At 41.0% G+C, this 19,438-nt stretch overlaps 1 protein-coding gene across 2 annotated transcripts in view; it reads left to right on the forward strand.

Annotated features, from left to right (window-relative positions):
- LOC147202708 (choline transporter-like protein 5) overlaps positions 1–19,261 on the forward strand; it is a 33,076-nt gene extending 13,815 nt beyond the window's left edge. The window contains exons 9-22 of one of the 2 annotated variants that reach the window (XM_086116295.1): positions 355–438; positions 969–1,081; positions 1,159–1,290; positions 1,384–1,483; positions 1,939–2,031; positions 2,345–2,435; positions 2,518–2,780; positions 3,725–3,819; positions 3,915–4,018; positions 4,119–4,192; positions 5,121–5,191; positions 5,301–5,389; positions 17,442–17,526; positions 17,968–19,261. In XM_086116295.1, the coding sequence (XP_085972421.1) occupies positions 355–438; positions 969–1,081; positions 1,159–1,290; positions 1,384–1,483; positions 1,939–2,031; positions 2,345–2,435; positions 2,518–2,780; positions 3,725–3,819; positions 3,915–4,018; positions 4,119–4,192; positions 5,121–5,191; positions 5,301–5,389; positions 17,442–17,526; positions 17,968–18,089 (1,516 nt within the window). In that variant the 3' untranslated portion in view covers positions 18,090–19,261. Of the gene's footprint in view, positions 1–354; positions 439–968; positions 1,082–1,158; positions 1,291–1,383; positions 1,484–1,938; positions 2,032–2,344; positions 2,436–2,517; positions 2,781–3,724; positions 3,820–3,914; positions 4,019–4,118; positions 4,193–5,120; positions 5,192–5,300; positions 5,390–5,723; positions 6,563–17,441; positions 17,527–17,967 lie in introns of those variants that run through there. The other variant, XM_086116297.1, reaches the window with a different exon arrangement.
- Positions 19,262–19,438: the final 177 nt, after the last annotated feature.

The following is a 19,438-nucleotide window of genomic DNA, read 5'->3' on the forward strand; positions in this document are numbered from 1 at the left end:
TCGGGAGGGCCTTCGCTAAAGTAGCAACCTAAATTTTCATTGGCTCAGTTCGCCCACTTGATTCGGTTTTACTCTGTCGGGAGGGCCTTCGCTAAAGTAGCAACCTAAATTTTCATTGGAACACCTACTATTGATTTCATCAGACACCGCATGTGTTGCTAGCATGCTAATATGAGCTAACTGATCAACAGTGCTTTTGGTATGTTTTGTGCTGCTTCTTTGCCAAAAACGGTCTCACGTCATCTCATAAACGGCGCAGAGAGGGTCAAAACATGTCAACGTGCACCAGAGTGTGAAAATGTTTTTATTTCATCTCCTTCGAATGATCTCTTTTCTCTCCCTCCTCCATGACAGCAATGCGTCCTTTATGCTACACGCTAAAGATATCAGTGCAAAGATCTTTGAGGATTTTGCCGAATCCTGGAAATGGATCCTGATGTGAGTTTACTTGCTACACTCAACATTGCTAAATAAGTTAGAGCGGCGTTTTTGTTAGCACGATGTTCAATGTTCTGCTTGTGCTTATCACAAGCTAGTATTCCAATAGTTTGCTAGCCCCAACTAGCAACATATGATAAAAGCTAGCTGTGCATCCTTATAAAAAGAAACACATTAACATCAAGGACGAGACATAACAGAATCCAAAAAAATAACCAGACTCCAAAATTATTCTTTTTTGTAGTGTAAATGTGAATCAAGAATTACAAAATAAATGTTGTGTTGTTGTTTTCTTTCCTCATCGAAATGCGAATATTTGAGTCATGATTTAAAAAAAAACAAAAAAAACAAAGCTTGTGCACAAAATACAAGTTGTGGACTCAACTCAATGAGGGTCGGGTAACGTTTTGCAGCCACTTGAATTGTGAATTGAAATCATAATTTAGTTAATTAAAGTCAAATAAAATTCACATAAATGGATTGAAAGTGACTTTGCCCTTCTATTGACATCCTCGGTCTTGACGTCGCAGGGGTATGGCCATCACCATGGTGATCAGCCTGATCTTCCTCCTGCTGCTGCGCTTCATTGCCAGCGCGCTGGTGTGGCTCATCATCGGCAGCATCGTCGGTGCCGTCGGCTACGGTGAGTTTCGAGCGCGGTTATCCAATCGCTTTGCCGAATTGGGGGCCTTCGATTCTATCATTCCGTCTCTATCTTAGGTATCGGCCACTGCTATTGGGAGTACCAAAAGCTCATCAGGAAGGAGGGCGCGGACATCACCATCTCTGAGCTGGGCTTCAATCCGGACTTTCATGTCTACCTGGAGCTCAGCCAGACGTGGTTCATTTTCAGTACGCTTTAACGATCCAGTGGGTTCTCTCCGACTTGTAGGGGGGGAGAAAAAAACAAAAAAAACTAAATCGATGTGTGGTTTTGTTTTAAAGTGATTGTGCTATCTGTGATCGAGGGCATCATTCTACTTATCCTGATTTTCCTGAGGGAGCGGCTGCTGATTGCCATTGCGCTGCTGAAGGAAGCGAGCAAGTAGGTACCGGCGATCTTCATTTTGACCCCTTTCACGCTGAACAGGTGCCATTGCTGGTTAGGGCTGGACGATTTCACGAGATGGTTGAATTGCGATTTCAATTCAAATTACATTAAAACAAATTTTATTATTTTATTTATTTTCCAAATCAAGCTTCAGGGGAGTATTCAGTATGCACAGTAACATTTACAAAAAAAAATCAAAGCTTTACATTTGTATCAGACGACATCAAGCAGATCGAAGTGGGTGGACATGTTTTGACTAATGTCACTAGTCGCCATTTAGATTTTTCTGTCAGCCAAAGAGGGGGAAAAAATGCATTAAAATCCAAGAGTTTTTTGTGGCAAAAGTAAAAGATTGTAATGGCATCTGCTCAGTGTGAAAGGTTTATTCATCCTTATACCTCAAACAAGATGTTCTAACTTGTTATTGGTGTTTGTTTTGTTTTTTTAAGGGCCGTCAGCTACGTGATGACCGCTCTTATCTACCCCATCTTCACCTTCTTTTTGTTGTGCCTCTGCATTGGTTACGGAGCCGTCGTCGCAATGTATCCTTGTAAACGCCACTGTCCGGTGGTGCAGTATAAAAGTAAATGGAGTGAAAGTATTCACCCCTCGCCCCATTGAACTTTTTGACCTCTTGCCACCTTACGAGTGTCAAACATAGAGATACAAAATTGAATTTTGGGGGAAAGAATCAACACCCAGTGGGACACAATTGTCTAAAACCAGAGGCCGCCCATCTCATGGCATGGCTCGTCCTTCTCCTCCGTGGCTAATGTGAGTTTACTGCCTTCGATTTTCAAAGTACCAATGCTCAAATTCAAAATTAGCGTGTGCCTTAACTTGTTTGAACGTCAGGTGTTTAGCGACGTCCGGCGTCGCCATCTACACCATTACCCCTACAAATGCTAAATGTCAATTAGGCAACAACACCATATGCGATCCAAAGGTGATCTTCACATTTTCCTTGGTTCTTCTCGGAACGCCGATCCGAACGTTTTCAACAACGCGCTGGCGATGTCACCTTTCAGACGTTCGATGCAAGCAACCTGACGGGAGATTGCGCAAAGTCGCGCTGCTTCTTCAACTCCTACGGCCACGAGGACTTCTACCACAGCTACATCTTGCTCCTCCAAGTGTTCAACGTGTTCGCCTTCCTGTGGTTGGTCAACTTTGTCATCGCGCTCGGCCAGTGTACCCTGGCTGGAGCCTTTGCCTCCTACTACTGGGCCCTGAGGAAGCCCAAAGACATCCCCGCCTTCCCGCTCCTTGCATCTTTCAACAGAGCCATACGGTAGGTGGCCCGATGGACACACACACACACACACACACACAGCTGTGGTAGGTATTATAACTCCAAAATTGGTCAAAATTATCCCAAGCTATTTACTAAAAACTCAACTATTGGCATTTTTTGGGGTCTTTCGGAAATGTCACCGAAGCCCTGTTCCATTCTGTAAGTCTATTGCTACTGGATTACTGTACCGATATCACAAAAAAAAAACATTATATATATTATATACAATATATCCATCCATCCATTTTCCGAACCGCTTGATCCTCACTAGGGTCGCGGGGGGTGCTGGAGCCTATCCCAGCCATCTCCGGGCAGTAGGCGGGGGACACCCTGAATCAGTTGCCAGCCAATCGCAGGGCACACAGAGACGAACAACCGTCCACGCCCACACTCACACCTAGGGACAATTTAGAGCGTCCAATCAGCCTGACATGCATGTTTTTGGAACGTGGGAGGAAACCGGAGCACCCGGAGAAAACCCACGCAGGCCCGGGGAGAACATGCAAACTCCACACAGGGAGGCCGGAGCTGGAATCGAACCCGGTACCTCCGCACTGTGAAGCCGACGTGCTAACCACTGGACTACCGGGCTGCCTATATACAATATATATATATATATATGGGCGGCCCGGTAGTCCAGTGGTTAGCACGTCGGCTTCACAGTGCAGAGGTAATTATAATAATTAAAAAAAGGAAAATTAATTCAGTGGGGGGGGGGGGGGTAGAGCTACATGGGTGTTACCACAAGGTGTTATTTTTGTTCTATTTTTCTTGGCGTGTTAAATTTCGCATGACCATGTTTTTTTTTCTCTTCTTTCTGTCTAAATAAAAAAAATCAATAAAAAGCGTCATAACAAATTTAACGAGCAGTGGTATAAAACAGCCCAAAGTCTCTTTGTTGAAGATTTGTTCCCCATGCCAACCCTTGCTCCCCATCTCAGTTTCCACATAGGCTCCCTGGCCCTCGGTGCGCTCATCCTCTCCGTGGTGCAAATGATCCGCATCGGTTTGGAATACCTGGATCAAAAACTCAAGGGTAAAGCTTGAAACACTTCACAAAAACAACATTCCAACCTTCCCCGTTGACTATGTTGACGACAAAACGGGACGTGTGGCTTGTGTCGTTCTTAGGTTCCCAGACTGCTTTTGCTCGCTTCATGATGTCCTGCCTCAAATATTGCTTCTGGTGCCTGGAACGTTTCATCAAGTTCCTCAACAGAAATGCGTACATCATGGTGAGTGACAGCGCCATTTTTATTTTATTTTTCCCAGCTCTATGTGTCATTTAAATCGTCCCGTCCATCGTGTGTGACCCACATCCTGTCTTCTCAACAGATAGCAATACACGGAAAGAGCTTTTGCACGTCCTCCAAGGATGCTTTCTTCCTCCTGATGAGGAACGTTCTTCGGTAAGCTTTTTCTTTCTTACGGCCGAATTTCACTCAGTCAAGCATAGACCTCCGCCAAGGAATAAATCTTATATAACGCGAGGTTTGGCTGACACTTTGTTAGTTTGCAAGCTTTCTGATTTTCGGCCAGGCGGTTTGACGGACTTCATAGTGACCGAAAATCAGGAAATGTTTTTCTGAATCCGCACCTTCATTTGGATCCTCACCAAATTCGTAACGGGTGCTGGCACAATTATGCTCAAGACTGAGCCACGCAAGAGGGGTTGCCTGGTGGTCTGAGGGCCCACACAAATATTGACTGCCGTAGAGCAGTTTTAAGTTGTAATAACAGTTTGCACCACTAGATGGCAGACATTGCTTCAGAATGCTTTGACTCCGAATAGAGAAGAAAAAGAGTGTCTGGTAAGAAGCCAGGACCAAATTACGTTGAGAAAATGCCGTCTTTCAGTTCAAATAGGAAGCAGATTATAAATTCCGCCAATTTAAAAACAAACCTTTCACCTAACAGTTTGTTTCGAGATGCTATGAGCCATGAAAGATTCAACCGGAAGCCTCTAAAGTACACCAAACAACACTGAACCGTTGACAGTTCGTGTGAAGTCCATGTTGCGTTAATACATTCGTTGAATGACATGCAGGACAAGCATGAAAATATTCTTCTGCGCATTGGTTTCAGAACAATTGCACATATTTTGCCGGAGATTATTTCAGTTGCCCTTCCTGAGTTCCGAAAAGCCCTCGTAAAGATTCACAGGAATGAAAGATTCGTCTAGGTTGCATCAGCCGGGAATCAAACCCAGTCCTCCCCGCGTGGCGGGCGAGAATCCGACCCTTGGATCCCCAATGCTGACATGAGTCGGGAGTAGCAGTCATTAGTTTGTTCCTTTCCGAAGTAAGATGACATTCAAGGTTGTTTGCCTGCTTGTAGGGTGGCCGTCCTGGACAAGGTAACGGACTTTTTGCTCTTCCTGGGAAAACTTCTCATTGCAGGAACTGTTGGTGAGTCCCAATAACCTGTTTGTCTTGTGGACTTGTGCTCGCTGTTTTTCCCGCAAGTTGAACATTCGTTTGAAATTGTTTTTCCCCCCTCTGATTTGATGTGCACCAGGTGTGCTTGCATTTTTCTTCTTCACCCGGAAAATACCGCTCATTAAAGGGGAGGCGCCAACTCTAAACTACTACTGGGTCCCTCTGGTGGTAAGGAATGTTTTCATATTAGGTGGACAGTAAATACCCGCTCTTATCATTTCAAAATTCATTTTACAACATTGCCCGACAAAAAATGAATGGATTCCAGAAAATCCATTTTTGAAAAATTATCCTATAACTTATATGTAATATTGCTGATGTAATTTTGTTTGAAATTACATTTTGTAGTCCAAATCTACACACCAAAAAATAAATCAAGATGCACACTTTTTGTTAGTGATGACATATATTACATACATCTTTTACATGTTTTTTGGAGAAAAAAAAAAGAACAGTTTTCATGAAAAAAAAATACACCCTTGAAACCAGTGTTGTATCCAAGGACCGGCAACCCGAGGCCAAGGCCAAGGACTTGACTCCGAGGCCACGGCCAAGGCCAAGGACTTGGAAAATTTTCCGAGGCAAGGCCAAGGCCAAGGACTTGAAAAATTTTCCGAGGCCAAGGCCAAGGACCAAGGACTTGCCTCCAAGGCCAAGGACCAAGGACTGATTTTGAAGCTGAGGCCTAGCCGAGGACATGTATAAAACAATGTTATCATACCACTTGGCAGGTCTTCATGATTTGTAGTTTCTTAATGTGAAGTAAATCAACACTCAACAGGCATCACATGGCACGGAAGACAAGTTGAGAAATGACTTTGCATAGAAGTCAATCACAGTGCAGAAAAAGCGGTAATCTCTGCAGTGATAATTTTACAGTTTACCGGCAGCGAGTCCCAGGGCCTCGCTGATCAGAAGAGTATGAGTCCCATTATGCATTGAGAGAGTCCCAAATTTCGAATTCTGAAATGGTCTACTTATTCAATTACATATGATAATAACACAAACAACAACATATACATACAATTATAAACAAATGCTGCAAAAATTTTAATAATTCAGTAGCAGGCCTGAGGATTTCGGAAATTCATGGTAACCGTTTTTCGGTTCTGTCGGATTACCCAATGGGAAACCACGGTAACTAATGTTGGGTTCCGTAAACGTTCATCATGGGAACCCATTTTTCTATTTTGACTGATATTCATAATCAAGAATTCTGACACTCAAAAGTATAATGTTTCAAGGGTAAATGTTTGAAAACGATGCATTAACAATGAACATTACATCAGTAGCTGTGTACTCCAGGTTTATTCCCAAAAATAAATGGATCAAAAACTGGTGCTCATGTGGCATCATCAGAGTGTTTTTTCCAATCTCACACTGCAAAGATTAATTGACTGGTAATCATTAATACAGGTAAGTATTGATGTGGCTTGACATCCTCTTCCCAAGACGATGCATGTGTAATCTCCGATCAATTTGACGAAAGAATTTAACACACGTCATCATGAGTTGTACCAACAGGTAACATTAGCATTACCACACCTTGTGACGAAGGTTTTATTCATAAAGTTACCATGCTACAACCAGTAAATTATAGAATAACCAATACTGTTTCATAATATTTTTCCTAACGATTAGCCTACAAATCGAATGACCAACTTGCCTCGTAATCGTGCCTCTCGTCGTATCTTGCTCTCGTGTTCCGTGCATACATTTCAGGTGAGTTTAGTGATACGCCCTTTGGACGATTCATACGAAAAATCTGACTGGCATTCCCATTTCTTAAATGTCGTAATTAGTAGACCTTTGTGAGTTTTTTTTCCGCCGCCATCTCAAACTTTCATCCGCGCAATTCCTCAGTTTGCGGACTAAAATACCCAGTCAGCAAAATTGGTCTGGCCCAGCTCTGGGGCAGACACGGCACGTACACTCGGCCCACATACCTCAATGAATGACGGTCCTGCGGTGGCCCACGTCTGGCATCCATGATGTGGGCCGCATTCGGCCCAGATCTGAGCCGCATTGTAAAACCATATCTGGCCCTACTCCGACCCGACGCTGGGCCAGAACAGGTTCCTGATATCAGCATGAATTCAACCTCAACTAAGCCACATCTTTCATGAGCCATATCTGACCCACATTAAAAAAAAAGTATCAAAAACGACTGTTATAAAAATATGTTTATTGTCATAATTTGTGAACCTCACATATAACTCCACATACACTGGAAAAATGCACTTTTCTTTATTTAACAGTGAACACAAAGTCCAAATTGGAATGCAGCTTACTCTCTTGAACAATATTTTTCTGTCCATCAAATTGTTGCGCTCTCCATGTCCTCTTTTCTTCTCATGCTCTCCTTCCTGTCACCATCCCGATCAGGAGCCAAATGTAGCCATCTTTTGATTGTGACATCAATTTCCTGGTCTGAGGCCCAAGATGTTAGGCTGTTAGGTCTCACAGCAGCTGTAAGAACTGTAAGAAAACAAGAATGGACAGTGTGTTAGGAAAACAAACATTTGTACATGTCATGAAAAATGAATAGTCAGTAAAAATAACCCCTGAAATTTCTTATAACAATAATAATAATACATTTCATATTTAAGCGTCTTTCAAGATACTCTAGGACACTTTACAACCAAAACTAAACTAGGTGTGACGCTGTGGGGCGGAATATTTGCCACCAAAAACTAAACGTGAATAACTTTTAAATAGTTTATACTGAATTTGAATTACGTGAATTGAAGGTCAGTGGCTCGGATTATGGATGGATTTGCATATTTTACTGTGAATCATATTGAATAACTGAATCTGAATTGTACAATCTGAATTTGAAACGATAGACTTTTTTTTCTTTGAAACTGTATTTGATCCTCACTGAAAATTAAATTCTGTTTAGTTTCATATTCAGTCTTACAAATACAAAACGACGTTTTTTTTCCAGATTTTGTTTTTGAATTGAGGTACTAAGTTTTAAATTAACTTTATGGTCAACTATGAAGTACCCGGTTTGTATTGCAGCAAACGGAATCAAAATTAATATTGTATTTCAGTGCAGAAAGGGTTCTTTTTGGCAGCACCTCTGACTGTTCAATCACCTACATTTTCACAAGTGATGTGTCGGTCGCGAGCGAGCCGGTACAAAGTGAACGATGAGCCATTTTTAGACGAAAAAAACGACCATGTAGAATAAGGTGTTTTTAGCCAAAAAAACACGACCGTGTGTAGTAAGGCGTTTTTCGACGAAAAAAACGACCATGAATAGTAAGGCGTTTTAACCAAAAAAAACGACCATGTATAGGAAGGTGTTTTTAGCCGAAAAAAACGACCATGTATAGCACGCCGTTTTTAGCCGGAAAAAGACGAAAAAAAAACGACCATGTGTAGTAAGGCGTTTTAACCGTATTGTTTTGTGTTTTTTGTTGTTGTAAAGTGTCCTTGGGTGTCTTGAAAGGCGCTTGTAAATAAAATGTATTATTATTATTATTAACCAAAAAAAAAAACGACCATGTATAGGAAGGCGTTTTTAGTCGAAAAAAATGACCATGTATAGGAAGGTGTTTTTAGCCGAAAAAAACGACCATGTATAGTAAGGCGTTTTGAGCCGAAAAAAAACGACCATGGATAGTAAGGCGTTTGAACCCCAAAAAACGACAATGTATAGGAAGGCGTTTTCAGGGATTTTTGGCCGGAAAAAAAAGGCCATGTTTAGTAAGGCGTTTTTAGCCGAAAAAAAACGACCATGGATAGTAAGGCGTTTGAACCCGAAAAAACGACCATGTATAGGAAGGCGTTTTTAGCCGAAAAAAACGACCACATATAGGAAGGCGCTTTTAGCCCAAAAAAACTACCATGTAATACTGTATACTAAGCCGTTTTTAGCCGAAAAAACCCCCCGACCATGTATAGTAAGGCATTTTTAGCCCCAAAAAAACGGCCATGTATAGTAAGGAATTTTTGGCCGAAAAAAAACGACCATGTATAGTAAGGCATTTTTAGCCCCAAAAAAACGACCATGTATAGTAAGCCGTTTTTAGGCCAAGAAAAACGACCATGTATAGTAAGGCGTTTTTGGGCGAAAAAAAAAAAACGACCATGTATAGTAAGGCGTTTTTAGCCCAAAAAAACGACCATGTTGTAGCACGCCGTTTTTAGCCGAAAAAAAACGACCATGGATAGTAAGGCGTTTGAACCTGAAAAAACGACCATGTATAGGAAGGCGTTTTTAGCCGAAAAAAACGACCACATATAGGAAGGCGCTTTTAGCCCAAAAAAACTACCATGTACTGTATACTAAGCCGTTTTTAGCCGAAAACCCCCCCCCGACCATGTATAGTAAGGCATTTTTAGCCCCAAAAAAACGGCCATGTATAGTAAGGAATTTTTAGCGTCAAAAACGACCATGTGTCGTAAGGCATTTTTGGCCGAAAAAAAACGACCATGTATAGTAAGGCATTTTTAGCCCCAAAAAACAACCATGTATAGTAAGGCATTTTTAGCCCCAGAAAAACGACCATGTATAGTAAGGAATTTTTAGCGTAAAAAACGACCATGTGTCGTAAGGCATTTTTGGCCGAAAAAAAACGACCATGTATAGTAAGGCATTTTTAGCCCCAAAAAAACGACCATGTATATATAGTAAGGCATTTTTGGCCGAAAAAAACCGACCATGTATAGTAAGGCGTTTTAGCGTCAAAAATGACCATGTGTAGTAAGGTGTTTTTGGCCGAAAAAACCCCCCACCATGTATAGTAAGGCGTTTTTAGCCGAAAAAAACGACCAGGTAAAGCACGCCGTTTTTAGCCGAAAAAAAACGACCATGTCCAGTAAGGTGTTTTTAGCGTCAAAAACGACCATATAGTAAGGCATTATTGGCCGAAAAAAAAAACGACCATGTATAGTAAGGCATTTTTAGCGTCAAAAACGACCATATATTGGAAGGCATTTTTGGCCGGAAAAAAAAAACGACCATGTATATATAGTAAGGCATTTTTAGCCCCAAAAAAACGACCATGTATAGTAAGGCATTTTTAGCGTAAAAAACGACCATATATTGTAAGGCATTTTTGGCCGGAAAAAAACCCCGACTATGTATAGTAAGGCATTTTTAGCCCCAAAAAAACGACCATGTATAGTAAAGTGATTTTGGCCGAAAACCCCCCCACCATGTGTAGTAAGGCATTTTTGGCCGAAAAAAAACGACCATGTATAGTAAGGCGTTTTTAGCCCAAAAAAACGACCATGTATAGTAAGTCATTTTTAGCCCCCAAAAAACGACCATGTTTAGTAAGGCATTTTTAGCCCTAAAAAAACAACCATGTATAGTAAGGCGTTTTTGGCCGAAAAAAAAACACGACCATGTGTAGTAAGGCATTTTTGGCCGAAAAAAAACGACCATGTATATAGTAAGGCGTTTTTAGCCCAAAAAAACGACCATGTAGTAAGGCATTTTTAGCCCCAGAAAAACGACCATGTATAGTAAGGAATTTTTAGCGTCAAAAACGACCATGTGTCGTAAGGCATTTTTGGCCGAAAAAAAACGACCATGTATAGTAAGGCATTTTTAGCCCCAAAAAAACGACCATGTAAGGCGTTTTTAGGCCAAAAAACGACCATGTATAGTAAGGCATTATTGGCTGAAAAAAAAACGACCATGTATAGTAAGGAATTTTTAGCGTCAAAAACGACCATGTGTAGTAAGGCATTTTTAGCCCCCAAAAAACGACCATGTATAGTAAGGCATTTTTAGCCCCAAAAAAACGACCATGTTATAGTAAGGCGTTTTTGGCCGAAAAAAAAAAACGACCATGTATAGTAAGGAGTTTTTAGCCGAAAAAAAACTGTGCAAATGGTTTTCTTGATTGGCTGTCAGTCGGGTGAGGGTGCCCCCTTCCCTCTGCCGATGGCCCGAAGACAGCCGGGGGAAGCTCCAGCACCCCCCCCACCGACCCCAACCCTTGTGAGGACAAGGGGATGAGAAAATGGATGGGAGGGTGGATGGACAACACCCATGCCAGCAAGAAGAGAACACGCAAGCGCGACAGGCCGAAGCTGGATGTGAACCCTGGACCTCTGCATTTGCACTCCAACGCACTAACCAGTGGGCCACGGAGCCAGCCCTGCGTCACACTCAAATCTATAATTGAAAACATAAAGCACTTTAAAAAAAAAAAAAAGATCAACACAATACATTAAAAGTCATGATACTCTTAATTCTCTCTGTGTTGTCATTTCTTGCTCTTGTGCAGCTTTGTTGGCATCTGACCATCTCAATCACAACAGGACATTTCTACCAACTCAAGTGGAAGGGTTGTTGTCATTGGGTGCCAAACTTTGGCAATTTCTTTAGCCGAAAAGAAATGACCATGTATAGTAAGGCTTTTTTTTGGTCAAAAAAAACGACCATGTATAGTAAGGCGTTTTTAGCCCAAAAAAAACGACCTTGTATAGTAAGGCATTTTTGGCAGAAAAAAACCCACCATGTATAGTAAGGCATTTTTAGCCCCCAAAAAATGACCATGTATAGTAAGGCAATTTTAGCCCCCAAAAAACGACCATGTATAGTAAGTCATTTTTGGCCGAAAAAAACCCGACCATGTATAGTAAGGCGCTTTTAGCCGAAAAAAAACGACCATGTATAGTAAGGCGTTTTTAGCCGAAAAAAACGACCATGTATAGAAAGGCGTTTTTAGCCGAAAAAAATCGACCATGTACAGTAAGGCGTTTTTAGCCGAAAAAAACGACCATGTATAGTAAGGCATTTTTGGCCGAAAAAAAACTACCGTGTATCGTAAGGCGTTTTTAGCCCCAAAAAAACGACCATGTATAGTAAGGCGTTTTTAGCCGAAAAAAACGACCATGTATAGTAAGGCATTTTTGGCCGAAAAAAACGACTAAGGCGCTTTTAGCCGAAAAAAAAACCGACCATGTATAGTAAGGCGTTTTAGCCGAAAAAAACGACCATGTATAGTAAGGCGTTTTTAGCCGAAAAAAAAGACCATGTATAGTAAGGCGTTTTTGGCCCAAAAAAAACGACCATGTATAGTAAAGGCGTTTTTAGCCGAAAAAAAACGACCATGTATAGTAAGGCGTTTTTAGCCGAAAAAAACGACCATGTATAGAAAGGCGTTTTTAGCCGAAAAAAAATCGACCATGTATAGTAAGGCGTTTTTAGCCGAAAAAAAACGACAATGTGTAGCACGGCGTTTTTGGCCGAAAAAAAAAAAAACGACCATGTATAGTAAGGCGCTTTTAGCCGAAAAAAAAGACCATGTATAGTAAGGCGTTTTTGGCCCAAAAAAAACGACCATGTATAATAAGGCGTTTTTAGCCGAAAAAAACGACCATATATAGTCAGGCATTTTTGGCCGAAAAAAAAACGACCATGTATAGTGAGGCGTTTTTAGCCGAAAAAAAACGACAATGTGTAGCACGGCGTTTTTGGCCGAAAAAAAAAAAACGACCATGTATAGTAAGGCGCTTTTAGCCGAAAAAAACCGACCATGTATAGTAAGGCGTTTTTAGCCGAAAAAAACGGCCATGTATAGTAAGGCGTTTTTAGCTGAAAAAAAATGACCATGTATAGTAAGGCCCCAAAAAACGACTGACTTAATATACATGGTCGTTTTTTTTCGGTCAAAAATGCCGCGCTATACATTGTCGTTTTTTTCGGCTAAAAATGCCTTACTATACATGGTCGTTTTTTCTCGGCCAAAAATGCCTTACTATGCATGGTCTTTTTTGACGCTAAAAATTCCTTACTATACATGGTCGTTTTTTGGGCTAAAAACGCCTTACTATACATGGTTATTTTTTTTCGACCAAAAATGCCTGACTATACATGCCGTTTTTTTGGGCTAAAATCGCCTTACTATACGTGGTCGTTTATTTTCGGCCAAAAATGCCTTACTATATACATTGTCGTTTTTTTTCGGCTAAAAATGCCTTACTATACATGGTCGTTTTTTCTCGGCCAAAAATGCCTTACTATGCATGGTCTTTTTTGACGCTAAAAATTCCTTACTATACATGGTCGTTTTTTGGGGCTAAAAATGCCTTACTATACATGGTCGTTTTTTGGGCTAAAAACGCCTTACTATACATGGTCATTTTTTTGGGCTAAAAACGCCTTACTATACATGGTCGTTTTTTTTGGCCAAAAATGCCTTACTATACATGGTCGGGTTTTTTTCGGCCAAAAATGCCTTACTATACATGGTTGTTTTTTGGGGCTAAAAATGCCTTACTCTACATGGTCGTTTTTTTCGGGCTAAAAACGCCTTACTATACATGGTCGTTTTTTTTCGGCTAAAAACACCGTGCTATACATGGTCGTTTTTTTTTCGGCTAAAAACGCCTTACTATACATGGTCGTTTTTTTCGGCTAAAACGCCTTAATATACATGGTCGTTTTTTGTTTTTTTTTGCCAAAAATGCCTTACTATATATACATGGTCGTTTTTTTGGGCTAAAAACGCCTTACTATACATGGTCGTTTTTTTGGGCCAAAAATGCCTGACTATACATGGTCGGGGTTTTTTTCGGCTAAAAACGCCATGCTATACATGGTCCTTTTTTTCGGCTAAAAACGCCTTATTGTACATGGTCGTGTTTTTTTGCCAACAATGCCTTACGACACATGGTCGTTTTTGACGCTAAAAATTCCTTACTATACATGGTCGTTTTTTTGGGGCTAAAAATGCCTTACTATTCATGGTCGTTTTTTTGGGCTAAAAACGCCTTACTATACATGGTTGTTTTTTGGGCTAAAAACGCCTACTATACATGGTCGTTTTTTTCGGCTAAAAACGCCTAACTATACATGGTTGTTTTTTTCGGCTAAAAACGCCTTACTATACATGGTCATTTTTTGGGGGGCTAAAAACGCCTTAATATACATGGTCGTTTTTTTCGGCTTATCGGCTAAAAACGCCTTCGTATAAATGGTCGTTTTTTTCGGCTAAAAACGCCTTACTCTACGTGGTCGTTTTTTTCGGCTAAAAACGCCTTACTCTACGTGGTCGTTTTTTTGGGCTAAAAATGCCTTACTATACATGGTCGTTTTTTTCGGCTAAAAACGCCTTACTATACATGGTCGTTTTTTTCCGGCTAAAAACACCTTACTATACATGGTCGGGGTTTTTTTTTCAGCTAAAAACGCCTTACTATGTATATGGTCGTTTTTTTTTTCAGCTAAAAACGCTTTACTATAAATGGTCGTTTTTTTCGGCTAAAAACGCCTTACTCTACGTGGTCGTTTTTTTGGGCTAAAAACGCCTTATTCGACGTGGTCGTTTTTTTGGGCTAAAAATGCCTTACTATACATGGTCGTTTTTTTCGGCTAAAAACGCCTTACTATACATGGTCGGGGTTTTTTTCGGCTAAAAACGCCTTACTATGTATATGGTCGTTTTTTTTTTCAGCTAAAAACGCTTTACTATAAATAGTCATTTTTTTGGGCTAAAAACGCCTTTCCATACATGGTCGTTTTTCTCGGCTAAAAACGCCTTACTATACATGGCCTTTTTTTTGGCTAAAAACGCCTTACTATATATACATGGTTGTCTTTTTCGGGGCTAAAAACGCCTTACTATACATGGTTGGGGGGGGTTCTCGGCTAAAAACGCCTTACTATACATGGTCGTTTTTTTCGGCTGAAAACGCTTTTCTGTACATGGTTGTTTTTTTTTTCGGCTAAAAACGCCTTACTATACTTCACTGGTGTCAAACTCATTTCACATGGTGGGCCACATACGGCCTCGGTAGATTTGCTATAAACAAAACATTTCATGAAGCACCTTACATTTCCTTCAACAAATGTGCAATTTACTTTTATCATTCACATATATGCATTGTAACTGATCCCATTGATTGTACAAACTTTAACAAGTAATTGGTATTTGAAAAATATAGTAATGCACTTTATGATTAAACAAGATTTATAAAGAAAGGAAGTTTTAAACCATTTACACGTGCATATAAAATCTAAATGTAATCCCTGCCTACACCTTACAAACTAAGGAGAGTGCTATTAAATGTGTAAATGTGAGAGTGCTATTGATAGCGTCTGCTGTCATGGGTCTGTCTCAGTGACGGACTGAGGCTGCTGTTGTCTTCTTCTCTGGTCAAAACAGTGTCCCCTAGCGAATACTCAATGATTTGCACCTTAATAAAAATATTAATTCTGTGTCTTTTATGTATTTTTTTCATTTTTAAATTATCCTGCGGGCCTGATTGAACCTCGCGCGCGCGTGTGTGTGTGTGTGTGTGTGTGATGAATGGAATTCCGCATCGGTGTGCAATTGTAAAACAAGGCTGTGTGTTGAAAAAATAAATCTGAAACTGCATTTAAGGGTGGCTCAATACTGGCTGGCCATATACGGGCCGGAGTTGTAAATTGATTTTTGGCCCATACTTCACTCCACAACTGGCCCTCATCTGGTTTGCCAGAGTCAAGCCAATGCCTCCTTTGCCACTGCTGGGCCACATGCATTATGCCAGTGCCGACTCAAGGCCAGCTGTGCCAGCTTCATGCCGAATCCGAGCCAGATGTCTTTGCTGACTGGGTAGCAACCCGCATGCGCACATAACGTTATCTGTTGCATCCCCCCCCAACACCGAAAAGAAAAACAAAACGAAAGTAAATTAGAAGAAAGACACTCACACACACACCACAAACACACATACAGGCACAGCGAAATCGCGTTGATCACACAGTCAACTCGTGTGCGGTGACTTTTATGGTTAAACTATTTTTCGGTACCGTTAAAATGACGCCACGGAAACGACATGCTACCGGTAACGATTGTTACCGCGAAATCCTCAGGCTTGCCGTAGTTTTTTTTGTTTGTTTATTTATTTTGACTGAGAAATTTCCTTGCGTCCCAAAAACGGACATTATTTGGAACTGTGCGTCCTGTGGGAAAATTATGCGTCTAGGACGCGGGACGCAGAGGTAACGAGATGGCTGAATCTCTAAACATTCTCTGAGTACTACTATTATTACCACTCCCACTAATACTACATTAATTAATTTAATACCTTCAACCTCATAATAATAAAAAAAAATAATTAAATCAACCATGATTTTAAACTATGTATTATCAATATTCATTATTCCAAACATGAGAAAGCATTCAGCAAACATAACTGGAATCGAGCAAAAGGACTCCAAATCCCAACGGCCAAACCCGGAAGTGAAGTGCCGACATTATTGACTCCAGCTGTAACGCAAATTACTTGGTTCAAACAAACATTCTAGTGCGACCGCACAAACGTGACGACTGTGCAAAAATAACTAAATAAAAGACACCACTGTTACAGAAAGGCTTTAGACGCCATTTAAACTGCCGATCGCGAACGGAACGAACCGTGATTGAAACTAACTGTGATGCCGCTCTTTACACGTTGTACTGACTGTCAGTGACAGCCCCGCCCCTCCTAAAGCGCCAGACAAAGTTATCAACGTGGGTTTCCCTGGATGGGTTTTGTTTGATTTCTTTGCGATTTTTGCGGTCCTCTGGCCCACTTTATACCTGTGGACGAAGCATTAGGGGCTCTAATCCCTCGTTGTATCCGATGACCGGCAACCGGAGGCCAAGGACTTGACTCCGAGGCCAAGGCCAAGGACCTAGGACTTGACTCCGAGGCCAATGCCGAGGACCAAGGACCGCAACTTCGGTCCTCGAGGCCAAGGACCGGCTCGAGGAACACATCACTGCTTGAAACACACGCTTCTCATTTTCTTATTATCAAATCTTGACTTTTTTTTTTCAAACTGCATTTTTAAATGAATTTTTCATTTCTTAAGTATAAATATTACAACTACGCTAAGTTGAGGTTCATTATACAGAAAATGAATGGATGCATGATTTTTCTAATAACTTTATCTTCATTTATAATAATAATAATAATAATACATTTTATTTATAAGCGCCTTTCAAGACACCCAAGGACACTTTACAATAACAAAAAACACAAAACAATACGGGTTGAGCAGCGGCAGCCAAAACGCGCCAGCGTTCACTCAACCCGAAGGTCAGAAAGAAACCACAAGGGAGGGAGAGAGGGAGAAAAAAACCCACGCTCGAACTACCCTCGTTTTGAGGATAATTTGAGTGAGGCAAAAAAAACTCCTGCACAAGCATATGACTATGTCCTGAATGTTTTTTTATACTTCATTATTATTGTTCATTATTTTTATCCCTTGTTTTTCCAGATGGTGATCTTGTTATCCTACTTAGTCGCACATGGGTTTTTCAGCGTCTACTCCATATGCGTGGACACACTCTTCCTGTGCTTTTGTAAGTAGCCTTATTCTCCCCGACACGCCGCAACACCGACTTTTAAAGACAGATTTCACATCACATCACGTAGCAGATGAGATGTTAAATATTCCCCCTCCCAAACTTTCCTTCTTACTAAATCAAACCACAATTTTGGTTCTTCAGACCCAGCCAGCTGAGCTTGAGGCAAACAGTTTTACGGTGATAGCGAGTTAAAAACAGAAATATAAAAGCCATCATTGGTTATTCGACATTGACTCGATAATCACCACCTCAGCGTCAACCCAAAAAAAAGAAAAATGAAGACAATGACAAGCAGAAATAGTTGGGCTGGCTTCTACTCAATTCTTGCATGTCTCTTGCTATGATTTCACTCCTCACTCAGCTACTCTGCAATGCTTTCTTTTCCCACCTGCTGCTTTAATTTCGGCTCTTTCCGTGCTGGATGGCGGCGGTCAGGCGAAGACCTGGAGCGGAACGACGGTTCCCTCGCCAGGCCCTACTACATGTCTCCCGAGCTGTGCAAGATCCTGGGCAAAAGCAACGAGGTCCTAAGTAGTAGCAGCAGCGCTTCCGAGTGAGCAAACTAATGAACTTGGCTCACCATTCTTCATATCTGCGTCACCAACTTTTGGAACACATTTTTAGAGGGGCGTAAAAGGACAACGGCATTGAACTCCTCACTTAAGGAATGCACGTGTTTTTTTTTTTTTTTTAAATATAGTGTGTGTTGCATTTTTCCTTTTTGCCTGCATTCTCTGCCTTACGGATTGCAATCACATGCCACAATGACGATTATAAAGATGAAAATGAGGACCTACACACGGGGACTTTCCATGGTATGAGGCCATCAACATATTCAAAGTGGTGGCGCACTTTGGTCTACTGGTGTAATATCATGTTTTGGATGCACTTTCACTTTTGCAATGAACTGTCTGTGTTACATAGGAAGTCAACACAACCCTGTTTAAAAAAAAATTGCTGGGAGACAAAAGTGAACATGGAGAATCATAATGGAAAATAAATGTTTTGTTTTTTTTAATTTTGGCAAAGGTACCGTATTTTGCGCACTATAAGGCGCTTTGGAATATAAAGTGTACCTTCAATGAATGGCCTATTTTAAAACTGTTTTCATACACCGGGCGCACCGCATTATAAGGCGCACAGAATAGAAGCTACACAAGTGGCTGAGGTTGCGTTGTGCATCCACTAGGTGGAGCTATGGTAAAGAATACAATACAGTTTAATTTGTAAAGCTGCAGTTGTAACAAAGCACTTTATAGAACATTTCAAATATGACTTCAAGGAAATCAGAATATGGATCCATATATAAGGCGCATCGGATTATAAGGCGCGCTGTCGGCTTTTGACAAAATTCAATGCTTTTAGGTGCGCCTTATAGTGCGGAAAATACGGTGATATATATACAGTATCGGTGTAAGGGGATATGTTTGGGTGAAGGATAAAAAAAGATATATGATGATGCACAAAAAGCTGCTGCTGTAACACGGTTGTGTTGACTTTCTTTATCCATTTGACGTGTGTGTGTGTGTGTGTACCGTGATTCCTTGAACGGCTGTGGAGGTTTGTAATTCTTGGTTGCTTTCTTCCACCATCCTTTTACTAACACACACACACACACACAGTGATCCAAAAAAAAAAAGTGTGTATCATTTCGCAAGTCGTGACATCATCGCACATGTCCATGATGCTCATATACGTACTGTACTGTAAAATAGACTTGGTGGGAGGTCAAAAGACCTGGGGGGGGGGGGGGGTTCATGGTATTTTTATGTGCCTAGTTGTGGCGGGGGGGTATGAAATTGTTCTTCTGTGGTTTTAGAGCTAACATCGGAAACTTTTAGCGACAGTTTGTAAAAGGATGTCAAAGCCATTTTTGGTATTTTTTTTTTTAATTGGGTTGTTCAGA

Source organism: Hippocampus guttulatus, chromosome 7 (assembly GCF_054856545.1).
Source record: "Hippocampus guttulatus isolate MCC_2025c chromosome 7, RoL_Hgut_1.0, whole genome shotgun sequence".
Taxonomy (NCBI): Eukaryota; Metazoa; Chordata; class Actinopteri; order Syngnathiformes; family Syngnathidae; genus Hippocampus; species Hippocampus guttulatus.